This window comes from Sinohyriopsis cumingii, chromosome 4 (assembly GCF_028554795.1).
Source record: "Sinohyriopsis cumingii isolate HCF-2022 chromosome 4, ASM2855479v2, whole genome shotgun sequence".
Classification (NCBI taxonomy): Eukaryota; Metazoa; Mollusca; class Bivalvia; order Unionida; family Unionidae; genus Sinohyriopsis; species Sinohyriopsis cumingii.
This window is the reverse complement of record NC_142964.1, coordinates 27,090,089-27,107,814: the sequence shown is the minus strand read 5'-3', so window position 1 is coordinate 27,107,814 and position 17,726 is coordinate 27,090,089. Positions and strand designations below refer to the sequence as shown.

General features: G+C 37.1%; 1 protein-coding gene across 7 annotated transcripts in view; it reads left to right on the top strand.

The window, feature by feature from the left end:
• LOC149800852 (uncharacterized) overlaps positions 1 to 17,726 on the top strand; it is a 99,737-nt gene that overhangs the window by 43,887 nt on the left and 38,124 nt on the right. For all 7 annotated transcript variants that reach the window (XM_089954869.1, XM_089954868.1, XM_089954871.1 and 4 more), the window contains 4 exons: positions 6,679 to 6,798; positions 14,057 to 14,182; positions 14,626 to 14,700; positions 16,202 to 16,311. In XM_089954869.1, coding sequence (XP_089810995.1) covers positions 6,679 to 6,798; positions 14,057 to 14,182; positions 14,626 to 14,700; positions 16,202 to 16,311 — 431 coding nt within the window. The remainder of the gene's footprint in view (positions 1 to 6,678; positions 6,799 to 14,056; positions 14,183 to 14,625; positions 14,701 to 16,201; positions 16,312 to 17,726) is intronic.

Here is a 17,726-nt window from a genome sequence, read left to right as displayed (position 1 = left end):
GTCTTGGGTAAACACGGTCGTTGTGCCATTTTACCCCACAAGCAATTTAACATCACTTTGGCAAACGATCGCCTGCCTTCGTTTTTCTCGATGTGGTCTAAAGAGATGCCTTCTTGTTCATAGTATTTCTCTTTGAAATGTATTTGGTCTTCGGGAGTGTGACACCAGGAAGGATAAGCCACTGGCTTCTTGCTTCAGTTTCAAAAAGGCATCCACGTAGTCTGCGAAAATGTCTTTCTGCGTGGGGTCACCCTTGTGGTATTGTTGTGTCTTGGGAAAGTGGCAAAGTTCGTACACTTCTAACAATTGCTATCCCATGTCCAGAGCTTTGAACAATTCTACGCTGACCCAGGTTCCCGTCAAGGCCCGTTCTTCCTGGGTGTGCTGACAAGGTTGGTCTTGGTTGCACGTTTCGGCACAAGTACGGCACAAAGGAAACATCAGTTTGCCTTGGCAATGGTGAGGTAAGACGGGATGGTACAAGTCCTTGGGAGGCAAAACTTTGCACTTGATCAAGCCTTCGTATTGTCGAATGTTGGCCAGGTCGATGTGTTTCGTCAACAATTGCGGGTGCCCTGCAGGAAAGTGACAATATTTGCACACGTAGGGATACAGCGAACACACGTGCAAGTATTTGATTTCTTCTTCTTTCTCTTCGTCGGCTTGGTACAGCAAACAGGTGGCATTGGTCCTTCCTCCGTACAAACTATCCCTCGGGTTCAGGGGGTCCATCAGCTTGTAACTTTCCACGACACGTTTAAACTCGGGATCGGTTTTCAAACGGCGATCGTATTCGTGTTCCCACATTTCCACCACTTGGTATCCTTGCTGTTCTAACTTCAGGTGTCGCTGACAAGTGTCTTGGTACAAGTCTTCCATGGTTCGTTGTAAAAACTGATTTTTAGTGCCACGGTCAGGGTAACAGACGGGACATCCGTGAAATAAGCAACCGTTAAACTCGTACACGATCTTGGGGTTTTCTAAGTCCCAGCCATCCACGGAACAATTTCCGATGGTCTTTTCGCCTCCTCCGTTGCGGGCATGTTGAATCCATTTGTCTTCTTTATTGCACAAGTAATGTAACCAGCGTAGGGCTTTGACCGAGTATTGACGTTTGACATAGTGGGTCGTTTGAGGGCTGATGACAGCCACGGTGTTTTCAGGCATGAATCGTTGTCGATACACTAAGGAACACGCTTTGGCAATGGTGCAAGCTTCTTTCAAAGGATCGACCCCTCCGTGTTCCATGAACAGTTCTCGAAATTTTCCACAACAACGCCGTAAAATGTCCACGTCGGAACGACAATACTTTAACATTTCTTCCTGAAAGTCGAAGGAGTCGGAGGCATGAGCCTGGTACCAAGCGTAGAAAGCTTCTCGTTGTTCGGTACGCATGTTGTCGGGGTCGTAATAGTGAGACTCGCGTAAATGGCGTAGAACGACGTGTTGATTGGCTTCCGTATTGAAAAAGTGTGGAAAGTACCCTTTAGCCATTTCTGTCATTCCAAACGTTTTAGGCATTCGACTCAAAGGCATGGCCAAGGAGCTCATCGAATCTTTAAACTGCACTTGTCCTACTTGCATGAAAATGATTTTGGCTTCGTTCAAAGTCACTTTAGGACGTTCGGTGCCTTGTTCCGTATAGTATCTCAAAAGAAACTGTCCATCGTATCCGGAGAAATTGTGAGCCATCGCTGTGGCATGACGATGACAATCTCCGTAACGTTCGATGTCCTCTTGGCTCCACGTCTTGTCGATGGGGTCTAAGACCCATTGGGCAAAATCGGCTAACGTGTTCGGTCCTCGAAAATTTTTTTCACGCCCTCCGGGAATCTTACTGCAGTGAGGGCAATGACTGAAGATAGGTTCTTGAATGCACTTCTCGCACGCTCGATGAGCCACGCAGAAATTAGGAATGTGAATGCCGGTCTCTTGCATGCATTCGAAATCGAAAAAGATGAAATTGCCTTTCTTCTTGTGACCGTCCTCTTTCTCTGGTGGGGGTTGGTATTTTTGCACGTAGTATTCGTGTTCCAAGTCCACGATGCGGTGACAAATGTGACATTTTTTTCTTTCCTGAACATAGGTGTGCCTTGACATTATTGGTACGTAGGTCTTGTCCACACGTAGGGCACAATCTCAGCAGTTGACAAGCACATTTCTGCTGTGAACCTTGCGTCTTCAGATGTTGTTGGTAACAGGCAGGGCTGACAAACGTGCGCAGACAAGCAGGACAATGTACTCTTTCTTGTCCTTCGCTCAGACAGGGTGGAGATTCCAAACATCCTGAGCATTTCAATCCGCAATGTTTGTGTTGCTCTCGATTATTATAACCATGGTCACATTTCTCACAGTAATAACCGTATCCCAGGAATGCAGTGATACTGGTAATGGTATCAAAAAGGTCATCGTTATAATAGACATGAATGTATTTTCCGTCCTTAAAGTCTTTCCCTCGAAACAACAGAGGTCCGCGCACTTCCTGAGGGTGCATTTTCAAGGTGTAGAATGGAGCTAGGACATCTTGCAATTTTTGCATCTCAGGAATGCCACAGGGTGTGTCTTTGGACAGTCCGGCTTGTTGTAACAGGAGTTCTGCTTCATTTCGTTGTTTGGCTCGGTCGGATTGTTGAATAGTTTTCCAGGTTCTTTTCCATTCTACCGTGTCGTTCTTGTTCGCATAGGTTCGTCCCACCACGATGGCTCAGGCTAAACACATCTGGTCTTGAGAATTGTGAATTTGGACGAGACTCTTTTTGGTGCTGCGAAGGTCGTTCACCAATAACACCTTATTGCGTTGTCCGGTCCCTTGAGGAGGAGAGACGTGGGTCATGTCCAGTGTGGCTTTTCCATCGGTGATGTCAAACTGGTCATTAGATTGTTACACGTGTTGAATCTTGTCCATGACTTTGGAAGCAGTCAATTCTACAGGTCTGCTAAACTCGATCCAAACAGGGGATTTCAAACCGTCGTGTCGTATGGAAAGTCTGAAGTGATCGTCTTCTTTGGGTTGACATTGTCGCTTGAGTGCGGTGAGCAAAGAATCCCACACCCTAGTGATGAACCCTTCTGCTTTCTCTAACGGTACGTCGGACTTGAAATCTTTAAACTTCACTGAGTATTTGTAAGCCGTGGTTCTAAATTTTCTAGAGGAGCGCTTTTCCGTCTCTCGAATGGAATAGTACTTTTCAGGGTTGACTAAGGGTGGTGAACTTTGTTTAGAGGGTTCGGATTCTGGTTCACTCATGTCCTCTTCAAAATCACTGGCATGAATTTGTGCCAAGACTTCAGCCCTGGTACGAGGCGATAGATCACGTTTCTGCCTCTTACTTTCTTCTTTTTCTTTCTTCTCGAATGAATAGGATCGTTTCATCTTGAGTGAAAAACGTCAAATGACTCAAGTTTAAACACCATGGACTAATTTATAGTCATGGCAGACCAGTGTATATAAAAGGGTGTGTGTCTTGTCCTTTCACTATTCATTTCACTCTCAAACCGAGCACAACGATGGAAGAGACTAGCCAAATCGAACGTTTCATCAGAGCTTTGCGAAGGGTCATTAGAAAATTCTCTTCAGACCAGCCCGACGGACTACTCTCCTTCCTTTCAAGATAAAAGTCAAGATACTTGCTATATCTGTCAAAAGAAAGGGCATTGGTCTTCAGAGTGTCCAGACCGTCAAAAAAGAAAAAGAAAACAGGGGCTAGAAAAGACGAAAGTCAAGATACCTGTTATTATTGTAAAGAAAAAGGACATTGGTCTCCAGATTGCCCAAAAAAGAAACAAGAGGAGTCAGAAGAAGAGAGAGATTCTTCAGAAGAAGAGAGGGATTCTTCAGAGGAAGAAAGCAGCCAGGTGAAGAAAAAGAAACAGGAGAAGAAAAGAAGAAGGGAAGAAAGTGAGGAGGAAGAAGAGGAAAAGACTGTGACGGTGAAGAAATTTAAAAAACAGAGAGACTAAACAATGAGACAGAAGGAGTGTAAGAACTTTTTAAAGAGCTCTGTTGTGAATTGTGAATTGGATTGTAACTATTGATAAAAGAATACATTAATTATATAAGGTAAGTGTTTTTGAGTTTTGATTTTAAAATAAGAGCCTACACTCTCACACTCATACACAGACACGTACTATAGGGGTAAAATGGGTTGTTGTTTTTTTTTTTGTTTTTTTTTTTTTGAGTTATTGGCAAATTGAAAGTGTATCTCTATTCGAGAGACGTGGGTGGCCCTGAAAAGGGCCTTTTTTGGTGTAGGGGTGAGTTTAAGCAATCAACTTTAACTGCCTTAAGCCTTTGCCACGGCCGAGGCCTACTTCTGATGATGATTTGGTTGAAATCACTAAGGGTGGTACGGTAGGCTTAGTCACAGGTTTGGCGTGTTTAGCTCGGGAAGGTCGTATTCTCTTCGGTCGTGATAAAGAAGTCTGATACATTTGTTTCAGATTTCTTAACTCCGCTAAAATGTCCAACAGTACCGTGACGGTTTGACTTTCACCCTCTTGTTTCTTTGCTGCTTCTTCTTGTTGTTTTTTTCTTACCTCTTCTTCTTGTTGCTGTTGCTGTATCAGAAAAGCTTGTTCCGCTTCCTTTTGCCGCTGTATAAATTTCTCCAATTCTTCTTTCTGTCTCTGTATAAAATTCTCCACGTGTGGTAATGAAGGTGACGACGGTTCCGGAACAAATTCTTGCGAGGTAAGAAAATCCACAAAATCACAATTCACCTCTTCTGAAAGTAAGTCCGGGTTCCCTTGTGTAGTCTCAACGGCTGGTGCACCCCAGTTAATCGTTTTCTGAGTTTCCGTCATGTTGAATCACTGTCGCATAGATTGACTGCACACAGGCGCTAGCGAATCTATATAGGCCAAGTGACGTCACATACTGCTCTCTTCGGATTGGATGCGGGCTAACTGAATTTTGTAACGCGTGTTTGGATTGGTCAACAAACTCAATCCGTTTCAATCCTACCTCTACCTATAAATAAGCGCAGTTCACTGCATTGATTCACCTGTTCTCGGCGCCTCAAGATGTGGACCGATGTGCAATCTTCTACGCTTGTGTCTTCGATGATGTTCCGGACGGACATACCCATGTATGTCCGGTCCAAGTGGACAGTTGTCCACAGGACAGACACCAGTCTGTGGATACGTAGGATCTACGTAGAAAGACAAGGATGCCTCAAAAGAGTCCTGATTTACGGTCCTACAGTGAGGCGCAGCCTAAGGACAAGAAGAAGACCAATGCGGTGTCCCTTATGTTAATGGCTACATTAACATAAACCCAAAGGCCCTTTTCAGGGCCACCCACATTTCTCGAAAAGAGACTGACTTTCCATTGCCTACCCCATTTTTTTATAATAAAAAAAATCCCATGTTCAATTTCCCTTGAGACTATACAGTCCCACCCTGTTTAAATTCCTTTGACGCTATACAGTCCCATCATGTTCAATTTCCATTGTTCAATTCCCCTTGACGCTAAACAGTCCCACGATTTTTCGTCCATGTTAAATTCCCATATTCCCATGTTAATTTCCCTTGACGCTAAACAGTCCCAGGGTTTTTCGTCCATGCTAAATTTACATAGACGCTAAACAGTCCCAGGGTGGTTAATGTTAAATTTCCATTGACGCTAAACAGTCCCGGGGGGGGGGTCTGTAATGCTAATTCCCTTTGACGCTGAATCGTCCCCAATTACTACTCAGGAAAAATGTGTATTTCAATACTGTAATACATTTTAAAGATAATGGATTAAGTTATTGATTATTTGTATTTAGCCAATGATAATAATGACGAGTTATTTGTATTTAGCAAATGATAATGTGGATGGGTTATTTGTATGTGGCAAATAATAATGAGACGAGTTATTGTTATTTAGCCCACTATAATGAAGATGGGTTATTTGTATTTAGCCAATGATAATAAGGACGGGCTATTTGCATTTAGCAAATGATAATGTGGATGGGTTATTTGTATTTGGCAAATAATAATGAGACGAGTTATTGTTATTTAGACCACTATAATAAAGATGGGTTATTTGTATTTAGCCAATGATAATGAGGACGGGTTATTTGTATTTAGCCAATGATAATGAAGATGGGTTATTTCTATGTAGCCAGTGATAATGAGAATGGATTACTTGTATGTAGCCAATGATGATGAGGATTTATTATAAGTGATTGGTACTTATTCTTAGCTTATCTTTGACTTTATGCTTCAGACTGTATTTGTTAGGTGGTTTAGTATGTGTGTATGTGAGACAGTCTAATAATAATAATAATAATAATACGGGTCATGCTGTATTATTCATGGACGAAATGGAGAAGTCTGACACGACGTTAGTGTACGAGCTGAAAATACGCTGCAGAACTTGTTACGTACATTTATATACTATGTGATGGATGAATATGTGTACTCATGAAGAACGTATGCACGGCGCGAAATGACATATGAAGAGAACACGCTACTTTTGAAATGCTCCTAATATTCCTTGGTTTAAATTGCCTTTTGAAACAATTGGTAAAATCTAGCGGTGAAAACGTTAGGACAAATAATGCATGATAATCTTATAGAAATGGTAAACTAATATATGTACAAAGAGAGTGAAACAAATGTATACACGTACGTCTGTATGTTTCATTTGAAGTTTGATTTTAACCGTTAATGTATACAAATATGTACTTGCAGCAAAGAAAATTGATTCTCCCAGATCCAAGGGATTTCATACAATAATATGTCTGGATACATCAATGTCAATGGCTGAATACTGGGGTGATATCCTAGAATTCCTCAGGAACGTTATAGACGGTAAAATTTGCCAGACTGTCTCTAACCAAACCTTTCTCATCTTTAAGATATTATAACTTCTAACATTTTTTGTATTTTTTTTAACAAATGTCGATACTACAGTCATAGATAAAGCTCTCAAAGGATGTCTTTGTGCCATTTTAAGAAGTTTGTCACAGTTCTCTCTCTCTCTCTCCTCCTCCTCCTCTTCTCTCTCTCTCTCTCTCTCTCTCTCTCTCAAATAGCAACGTTTCCCTGCGTTCGTCCTGAAAGAAGGTCACGGAATGTTTCCATATATTTAGTCCAAATGGGATGTCTTGCCATGTTATCCTACATTTCGTCCAAATGGAAGTTCCAGCAATGTTTCACTACGTTTCGTCCAGACGGAAGGCCTTCCGTATGGGACAATAAAACATATACACGTACGAGTGCTCTGACGTGTACAAAAGACCAAGTCACTATATGTGTCCTCATACCTGGAACTCGGTAGAGAACACAATTACTAGTGCTGAGTGTTGTTGCTATTGTGCATCACCATTTCAAGTACGACTGGAAATTTCAATATTCATATTTTGTTTTAACATGAAGTTTTGTTAGCATCTCCGTTATCAAACTGAGTAAAAACTGATCCATATTTCTTGACTTCAACCACGTGCAGATCTCCTTAGTTACGCTGTGTTAGCTGGTGTCTATCGCGCTGTTCCACAGCTCCAAAAACGGATTCATTGTCAAGAACTTGATGACACATAAAGGTTAAAGACATCATAATAGTATCAGAAACCACCAACGCATAAAACACAGCGTCTAAAAGGCCGTCTACCCACTTTTATGTTGTAGTCTTTCTCAAGGCTGTAATTATAGTTACGAGTGGGCTCCACCCTGTCGGATATGTATGAGCAAGAGATGGGTGTGCCACAAGGCAGTATTTGATCTGTTACAGTTTGTAACATCACAATTAATAAAATTACTGAGTGTTTGGCGCCTGGTGTGGGCTGCTACCTGTTATCGTCCGGAACACGTGCATACAATTGAAAGACGATTGCAAGAATATGTAGACAAGATAACAATTTGGGCTACTGTCTATGGTTTTAAATTCTCAGAAACAAAAATGCTAGACATGCATTTATGTCAGCTACTAAGGGAACATGATGATCCTAAGCTAACTCTGGACTAGATGGAGCACCTATTCATATTGTTGAGGAAGCACAATGGTTAGGTATTGTCTTCGACAGAACCGTACCTTCGTTCCACAGATTAAGAAATCGAAAGCTAAATGCTTGAAAGCCCTATATTTATGTAAAGTATTAGCGTACAGTGACTGAGGTGCTGTTAGAAAAGTCGTTTTAAATCTCTGTCGAACCTTTATTAGATTCAAACTGGATTATGTTTGTGTTGTTTATGGTTCAGCCAGAAAGTCGTACTTAAAGACGCATGACCCAATTCACCATCAACCAATACGACTCGATTTGAGAGCATTTAGGTCATCCCAATGAGAAAGTATTTTGACTGAAGTGAATGAGATACCTCTGTTACATTGCAGAGAAACATTATCTGTACATTATACCCTAAACTTAAGATCCACCCATTTGAACGTGCCTTTGCGTCTGTTTTCCAGCCCAAATACAAAACATTATACTGGCATAAGCCAAATGCCATACTTACCTTTATCATTATAATACCCCCCAGCCTTGCCAGTACAAAACTGACCTTTCAAGCATACAAAAGTCATTAGCTTCTATAAAACCTCCCTGGGTACTAAAAGAACCCAAAGTACTTTATATGCTGCATGAAAAAAAAAAAACTCCCAAACAAATTCTTCCATCTTTCATTACTCGTATAAGGAACTTATTTCCAAATTTTAAGAACTACCCAAGAATTTACACTCATGGCTTAAAGCATAAGTAAAAGGCAGCTGAAGCCTTAATTAGTGGAAATCAGCTACAAAAGTTCGCTTGCTGGATGGTTCAGCCGAAATAATAATAATAATAATAATAATAGTAATAATAATAGTTAAAGTGGGTGACACAACTAGCTGAAGAATTAATATACCTTGAGGCCATCATATAAATGAACTTATTTATATACAAATGTACATGTATACACACATGCATACCTATACATTATAGCATGTATATGCATAGATATTTCCTTTCTTTCCTTTCATCAGATAGATACTCACCCAGACATGTTTAGCCCACATAGTCAATATGCATGCAATTCGCAATTAGTGACAAATAGATGAATAGTATTTTTAATGATACAGAGAAGCACTGATGAATACAAATACAGTAGTTTTCATTCTCATTTTAACTACATCTCTGAAGCCACAGGATATATTGGGTTTGGAAGAAGGAAATAGAGTGGGCATTTCTAATCTCATCTGGAATACTATCCCACAGCGAAGTTCCAAAGTATTGGAAACGTTTTTGAATAATTTCTTCCTTGGTTTGGAAATTTTATACTATTTGGTAGACATGTATCGCAGCTGAGAGTATTACCAGCTAGCCTACAGTGGAATAGTGATTGTAAATATTCAGGAGCACTATTATTGGATATCCTGTACATTAATTTGGCTTATTCAGCCGATTTCAGTCTTTAAGGGGTTATTTTAACTTACCAGCTACATTTTACATGCTTATTTTGCGGATTGATATTAACCCAAATGCTCTTTTTGAAGGTGTGCTAGCTTTGCTATTATTTTATCATTTGAATTACACCCTACTGTATTATAGTAATCTTAATAGGGTTTTATGTAACTGTTATAAAAGTTTTTCTTGGAGAAAATGTCTTATTCTACAAACCAGATTTGTGAATATGCATTACTTTTGTAGTTTCCCTATTTTGGGGGTCGATGAGGTTGCAATACTTAAACTGAGTATGAATATTATGCTGTCTGAAATAGCTGAGGTAGACGCTTTAATGCGTCGCTGACCAATCTGATCAAGTCCTGTAGGTTTTTTTTTTTGTATCAAGTTCAATGAGACATTTTAAACAAAGTTTTTGATGCTGGTGGGATAGAAAAACATATTCCCTTGGGGATTCTGCTCCTACAAAAACTTTTAAATTCATTTAAGTTGTCTCGTGTCACTGGTCCCTTGAACTTTGTTGTAATTTTGATGAAATAAATTATGGAAAACATTTGCAAGGTCAGTGTCATCAGTGACTATGGCGTCATTTCCCAGAAGTGAGTGAATTTTATTTGTCTGATCTTTGTGTGTTCCCCCAATGAGTACATTGAAAGCTTTCTAATTGAACTGAGTGTTTCTTTTTAAGGATTGATTGGTAATAAGTTTATTTTCTTTTAGCTTTGATTTTATCATTCTTGTTATTTTGTTTCTCCATACTTTATATTGTGGTTGGTTTTCCATAGCCTCGAATGGGTCTCGTATTTCATGGCATCTAGGGTTCAAATAGTAAGTCAAATAGGTTGGATTGCATACTTTACTCGATGTACTTTCAGTGGTGCATGTCTAGAGACTGCATCCTTAAATAAGTCAGACCACTCCCTCAGAGCTTCATCTATGTCATCAACATTTTGGATTTTATTCTATGGAACAATATATAGGTCAGCCATGGAATATAATCCAAGCAATAGACATAGCTCTGAAATATATCGAAACCAGACATAATTTAAACTCTATCATCTTCTCCGATTCATTATTAGTATTTCAGTCACGACAACATAGGAAGTTGGAAAACACGCTATTGACCAACATCCTCATAAAACATACCACCCTGTGTGCCTCTCATAATTTATACTGTTTGATATCAAGACAATGTGGTATTTATAGGTTACTGCATTTGTATGGGAAAATATGAACGAGTTTTGGGATGGAATACTGCACGACCTTTCGAACGGTTAAAGGACTTCAACCGTAGTATTTGTAATGCTCAACAATATTAACATTCAAACGGTTAAAGGACTTCAACCGTAGTATGTGTAATGCTCAACAACATTAACATTCGAACGGTTAAAGGACTTGGACTGTATTATATTTATTTTATTAAGCAACATTACATTTTGAATGGTAAATGTGGCATATTTCTAATTCTAAGCAACATCATCTTTATATTGGTTCAAGGACGTCAACTGAAGCATGTTTCTAGTGCTAAGCAACACCACCTTTGGATTGGTTAAAGGACTTCAGCTGTAGTGTATATGTTGACTCTATGGTCTTTAAACAAGTAATTAAAAACGTAACAAGCAACGAGCTTTGCAAAATGCAACAAACAGGTTGTTTACCTGGAATACAAAATATAATGCAAAAAAGGAACTTACAGTATTGCGAATTAAATTCCAAATAATTCTAGAATTTCAGACACAAGCCCTAATGAGTAAAGTTCTCAGTAAAGCTTTTTTGCAATCCAAATTACATCCAAAACTGGAAGTGTTAATGTGGTGGCTCATGTAGTGGTGATGTGCCAACATTCTCTTGTTGGATCACAATAACACAATCCAAGAATGTATCCTTATTTGAAATTTTACTATAAATGCAAGTCTCTACATTCAAGAATGCTATTTTGGAAGAACATTTTGTATTTCTAGTGTATAAGTAAATAGAATAATTAGACTAAATAAAATTCCATCCTAAATTATTTACTGGACACTACTATAAAACAATTGATTATTCTAAGATCTTAAAGCACGAATACATTTTTTGTTTCAGTTACAAGATTATATAGTTCCTTACCTGACATCATCTCACAATTAATATCTTCAAAATCAAACCTATGACCTAATGGAAAAGTTCATCCTGGAAGGTTCCAGATGTTTACAGGATACAATCTGAGTTATAATTAGCAGTCTATTACTAAATGTATAATATAAAATGTACTAAACAAAAGGTAGACCCAGTATATCATTATGAATTTCCAAAGTTATAGACTGAGATTGAAATAAACATGTATTTTACGAAACCAAAGTCAATGAGTCAGGTCAAGTAGAAAATGAATTTGATTCTGGACAAAGTCAAGTCCAAAATATAATTTTCAATAGGGTATAATGAAAATAAAAAGAAATATAAAGCTAACAAACAAGCAATGCAAATATACGTAAAATATAGTTCTAATACGAACAACTTTACCTTTTGACTGATTAAAGGACTTCAACAGTGGTGTATTTCTAATACCAAAGAAAATTACCTTTCGACTGGTTAAAGGACTTAAACTGTCGTGTATTTCTGATACTAAAGAACATTACCTTTCGAGTGGTTAAAGGACTTCAACTGTGGTGTATTTCTAATACCAAGGAGCATTACCTTTCGACTGTTTGAAGGACTTCAACTGTGGTGTATTTCTAATACCAAAGAAAATTACCTTTCGACTGGTTAAAGGACTTAAACTGTCGTGCATTTTTTATACCAAGGAATATAACCTTTCGAGTGGTTAATGGACTTCAGCTGTGGTGTATTTCTAATACCTAACAGCATTACCTTTCGACTGGCTAAAGGACTTCAAGTGTGGTGTATTTCTAATACCAAGTAGCATTACCTTTCGTTTGTTTGAAGGACTTCGCTTTTTCCTCAGCATGAGAAAGCAAATGTGAACAATGATAAATAGTGAACACGCCTCAATGTTGTTTTCATTAACCTGTCTTCCTACCTTCCTAAACGTCTCAAGATTGTTTCGTGACTTAAACATATTTATTGGAATGCAAGAAAATATATCTTGAGTCGATGCCAGATAAGAGTGTCTGATATCATCATTGACAAATGTAATTTATTCCACGTAACAGGTATACTAATATCGTCATATCATGAAGCAATATTCAGTAGCACGTTATGTAACTTTTCGTCGATTTTATTTTAATATTATGTTTTGTACCTCTTTGTGGCTTTCTTAGCGACAATGTCGATTTTATTTTAATATTATGTTTTGTAACTCTTTGTGGCTTTCTTAGCGACAATGTCGATTTTATTTTAATATTATGTTTTGTAACTCTTTGTGGCTTTCTTAGCGACAGTGTCGATTTTATTTTAATATTATGTTTTGTACCTCTTTGTGGCTTTCTTAGCGACAGTGTCGATTTTATTTTAATATCATGTTTTGTAACTCTTTGTGGCTTTCTTAGCGACAATGTCGATTTTATTATAATATTATGTTTTGTAACTCTTTGTGGCTTTCTTAGCGACAATGTCGATTTTATTTTAATATTATGTTTTGTAACTCTTTGTGGCTTTCTTAGCGACAATGTCGATTTTATTTTAATATTATGTTTTGTAACTCTTTGTGGCTTTCTTAGCGACAATGTCGATTTTATTTTAATATTATGTTTTGTAACTCTTTGTGGCTTTCTTAGCGACAATGTCGATTTTATTTTAATATTATGTTTTGTAACTCTTTGTGGCTTTCTTAGCGACAATGTCGATTTTATTTTAATATTATGTTTTGTAACTCTTTGTGGCTTTCTTAGCGACAATGTCGATTTTATTATAATATTATGTTTTGTAACTCTTTGTGGCTTTCTTAGCGACAATGTCGATTTTATTTTAATATTATGTTTTGTAACTCTTTGTGGCTTTCTTAGCGACAATGTCGATTTTATTTTAATATTATGTTTTGTAACTCTTTGTGGCTTTCTTAGCGACAATGTCGATTTTATTTTAATATTATGTTTTGTAACTTTATGTTACGTCCTTCTTAATGGCAGTTCCTATTTCATTTCGTTAATAAACCTGATTTCAAACTATTTTGAACCAAACAATAGAACTACAGGTCTTAAATGTTAATGAAAGTTAATATATTCTAGGTTTAAGTGCAAGAAAATACCTCGAAGTATGTTTATGATGCTGATGACGACGATTATGATGATAGCATTATTATTATTATTATTATTAAATTATTATTATTATTATTATTATTATTATTATTATTATTAAATTATTATTATTATTATTATTATTATTATTATTATTATTTTATCATTATTATTATTATTATTGTTATTATTATTATTGAAATTACCCTAGTCATTCTAATAGACGCATAGGGCCGGTGCAATGTTCGGGGGACCGGGTGCGTTGAATACCGTACATCACTCATTGAAAATGTAATTAAGTTATTTTGATTTTTCAAACAGTCCTTTGACTACTGATATACTGTTTAATTTATTTGGCTTATCATAATATCATAATAGATATATATGGATCTATATGCCTCGATAATGGAGTAATATCTCTTTTGTGTGAAAAAGTTATGTATTTATTGGGGGGGGGGTCTATTAAAATAGCCACTGTATTATTATTAGTAGTAGTAGTAGCAGCAGTAGTGTTTATTTCAGAAATATGCAAAATGCAAGAGATTGATGTAGAACTAGAGGAACACATTGCTGTGGTGACTTTTGGCCTTGAGACGTGTGTACTCCAACACTTTACAACAAACTATCAGGAGGTGCTGACAAAATTACGTAAGGAGGAGCAAAATTACATTTATTTATTTATTTATATATTTATTTATTTATTCGTATTTAATTCATCCAGCGGGTTAATTAAAATGATTGCTTAAGCTCTCAGAAAATAAATGCATATTTATTTGAAACCAAACCCTTTCCAATGTGATATTATAAATTCATAGTTATTTGAAACCAAACCTTTCCACTTGATGGGTGTCAAACAGTACATTCATGGAAACAGAGATACCAGTCGATGTATATTTAACTGTATGTAAACCAAGGTTACTAAAAATAAACATCACTCAACGGTACCGTGAATGTAATTCCACAATTTGATTTTGTTCTTTAAATACACGGCCAAATTCCAGGAAATCATAACTTATAGATCATGTTAAGAATGTTCTTTGCAAATAATTCATTAACATTAGTGCCCAGCGGGCATCTACTCTCATTTTCAGATTTGGTGAAACCCGATGGTTCTACCCCTATGTATTGGGGATTGGGTCTGTGTGAAGCGATATTGTATGGAAGTGGTAAGTTTTCCTCTCTAAACAGCAGCTATGGATAAAATGACTTATGCTACTACTACTACTACTACTACTACTACTACTACTAATAATAATAATAATAATAACAAAAATAATAATAATAATAATAATAATAACAATAATGATAATACAGTTCTTTTGAGATCTAATAAGCTAGGTTTCTGTTGGAAACATGTAGTACTAAAATTTAGAGGCCGACCGAAATTCGGTTTCGGTTTCGGCGCCGAAAGTTGGCAAATGGCCTCTTTCGGCATAGTTTCTGTTTCGGCCGAAGCCAAAAACTTAGATTTCGGTTCGCTTTCGGTTTCGGCCGAAACTGACATTGACTTTCGGTCATCAGCCGAAGATCTATTTTAACATTCAGAATGCTATGCTAGTGCTGCGTCTCTTACTCTGATTGTCGGCCGGTCAGTCGGCGCCAGGCAATTCTAAGCACTGTTGCATTTCAGTCTACTTGCGTGTTGAATACAGAGATTTCGAATTCTGACAATATTGATAATTTCAGTTAGTTAAACTGTAGTGAATTAATCTGTGTGAAGTAGAAAATTGAAGTTAATAATACACGGATTAGTTAATCACCGCAAAGAATGTCGAAAAATGCAGTGTGAGATTACTTCACAAAAATCGATTCTGATGCAAGCAAGGCGCAGTGCAAAGAATGCAACAAACTGTTATCACTTGGCAGCGATAAACCAAGACTTCAGACAGTTTCAGGCTTGAAAAGTCATCTGGCCAGCTGCCACAAGGAGCTCCATGGTACGTATCTCAAGAGGTCCATGAACGACTGAGCAGAGCGTGCCTCGAAAAAGATGATGATGGAAGAGAAAGCGACATGCATTACCAAATTTTGTGCAGACGTCCTTGACATCAATGGTCGAGAGCAGAATGGTCTGTCCTGATGACCACGTTGCAGCTCAGCGAATTGATAAGTGCATCATGGACTTGATCGTTGTCGACATGTTACCCTACTCAGTTGTTGAAGTGTAGCATTGCATCATGACCCAGGCCTATTTAATAAATCTTGTGTTCGGCAACTTCGGTTTATCTTTCGGTTTCGGTTTCGGCCCAAGGTGTAGTTAAACTTTCGGTTTCGGCTTCGGTTTCTGCCAAAAGTCAATTTGTAATTTTCGGTCTGGTTTCGTTTTCGGCCGAAACCAGAAATTTAGTTTCGGTCATCCTCTACTAAGATTCTTATACAAATGACAGTCAGTAGTGTAGTTCCTCCATTAATGTTCCTTCCTAGCGTATGACGGACATCTATGTGCTTTTGCTGTCATAATACTAAGACGGTCCTTTGTCCTAATTCTTATTTAATGTTTTTATGCCAATCTATGTATAATATCATATTATTTTTAACAAGTGCAGGGCGTGTGCATGTGTGTGTGTGTTTGTATGTGTGTGATTGAAATAGATTTGTTGCATAGTAACAGTTGCAGCTTTTGTCTAAATACGTCTCATCATTTCAATCGTCGTTTCCCTGCTATAGCGAGAAGGATCAGATCTCACCCGAGGTACCTTCTAATCACAGATGGACGACCAACATACCGATACTGGACAAGTGGATCAGATGTTCCTGTGAAAGATTGCGAAGAAAAGGTTATTTCCTATGTGATATCCTAATCATCCTAATCGGATTAGTTTCATATTGATAGCAAACGCAAAGGACATATCCTAGCTTACTGTAGCTCCATAAAGCAATATGATTAATAATAAATTTATATGAATTTTTATCATCGCACTAAAACAAATGCTCACGTAGGATTACTGTAACGTAGTAAATACGAAATATGACCAGTGTCATTTTTTGTATCAATTGATTCTAGTATATCAGTCTAATTATTTTACAAATACTGACTGAATTTTAGAAATAGTTATCCTTTCGCTCATGAACAAATTAAATATTGTTAAACTATCAATTAGGCAATCTCAAAACTGAGTAGACAGCAAGTATACATTTTTTTTTCGTACGTTGTGAACACAGCAGAATTGTATACAACTATCAAATATGGGTCTATATCAGTCCGCGTGTATCGTAAGGATATATATATATATATATATATATATATATATATATATATATATATATATATATATATATATATATATGCACGCATGCATGCAAGTAGTCAAGGTAGCTAAGATTCTAGGTTTTTTTTGTTGCTCATTCTGTAATATTTTTGCTGAGTTTGATAAAATTTACATAAGAACACTATTTTAAAGACCTCTGTACTAAAACTGTACGCTTTTTGTCGAGTTTGATAAAATTTAGATAAGAACACTATTTTAAAGACCTCTGTACTAAAACTGTACGCTTTTTGTCGAGTTTGATAAAATTTGGATAAGAACACTATTTTAAAGACCTCTGTACTAAAACTGTACGCTTTTTGTCGAGTTTGATAAAATTTGGATAAGAACGCTATTTTAAAGACCTGTGTACTAAAATTATACGCTTTTTGTCGAGTTTGATAAACCTTGGATAAGAACACTATTTTAAAGACCTCTGTACTAAAACTGTACGCTTTCATAAAAAACTCAGTTATTAGCCCATTTCTCAATATGATCAGCTCACTTTTTAACATTGACTTAAACATTTACTAAAACTACTGTTTGAGCAGTAACATCCAAAATCTGACGTGTATTGTTTAAATCTAAACTTTTTAAAAACAGCAAACAATTCATCATATTCTCTGTTCTTTAAGTCACATTTTTTCAAACATTTTACGCCAAGAATTTCGATTAGCTTTTATAAAACATGACTTATTAAATTATTAAAACAAAAATAAAACTTGGATGAAAAGCAAGGGCATAATCTTTATATACCCACTTTCATTATTTTCAAATTCACTATACAGTAAATCCAAATTCAGCAAATTCTATAAGCAAGCTAGATAGAATGCCAACCAGGGGGTATGTAATTATTATCTAGGTTGTTTTTCAACTTGCAGTACAAAGACCCAAAACTTAACACATTTAAACAAAAGTCATGGATAAAAAGCCAGCGCGTCACGCAA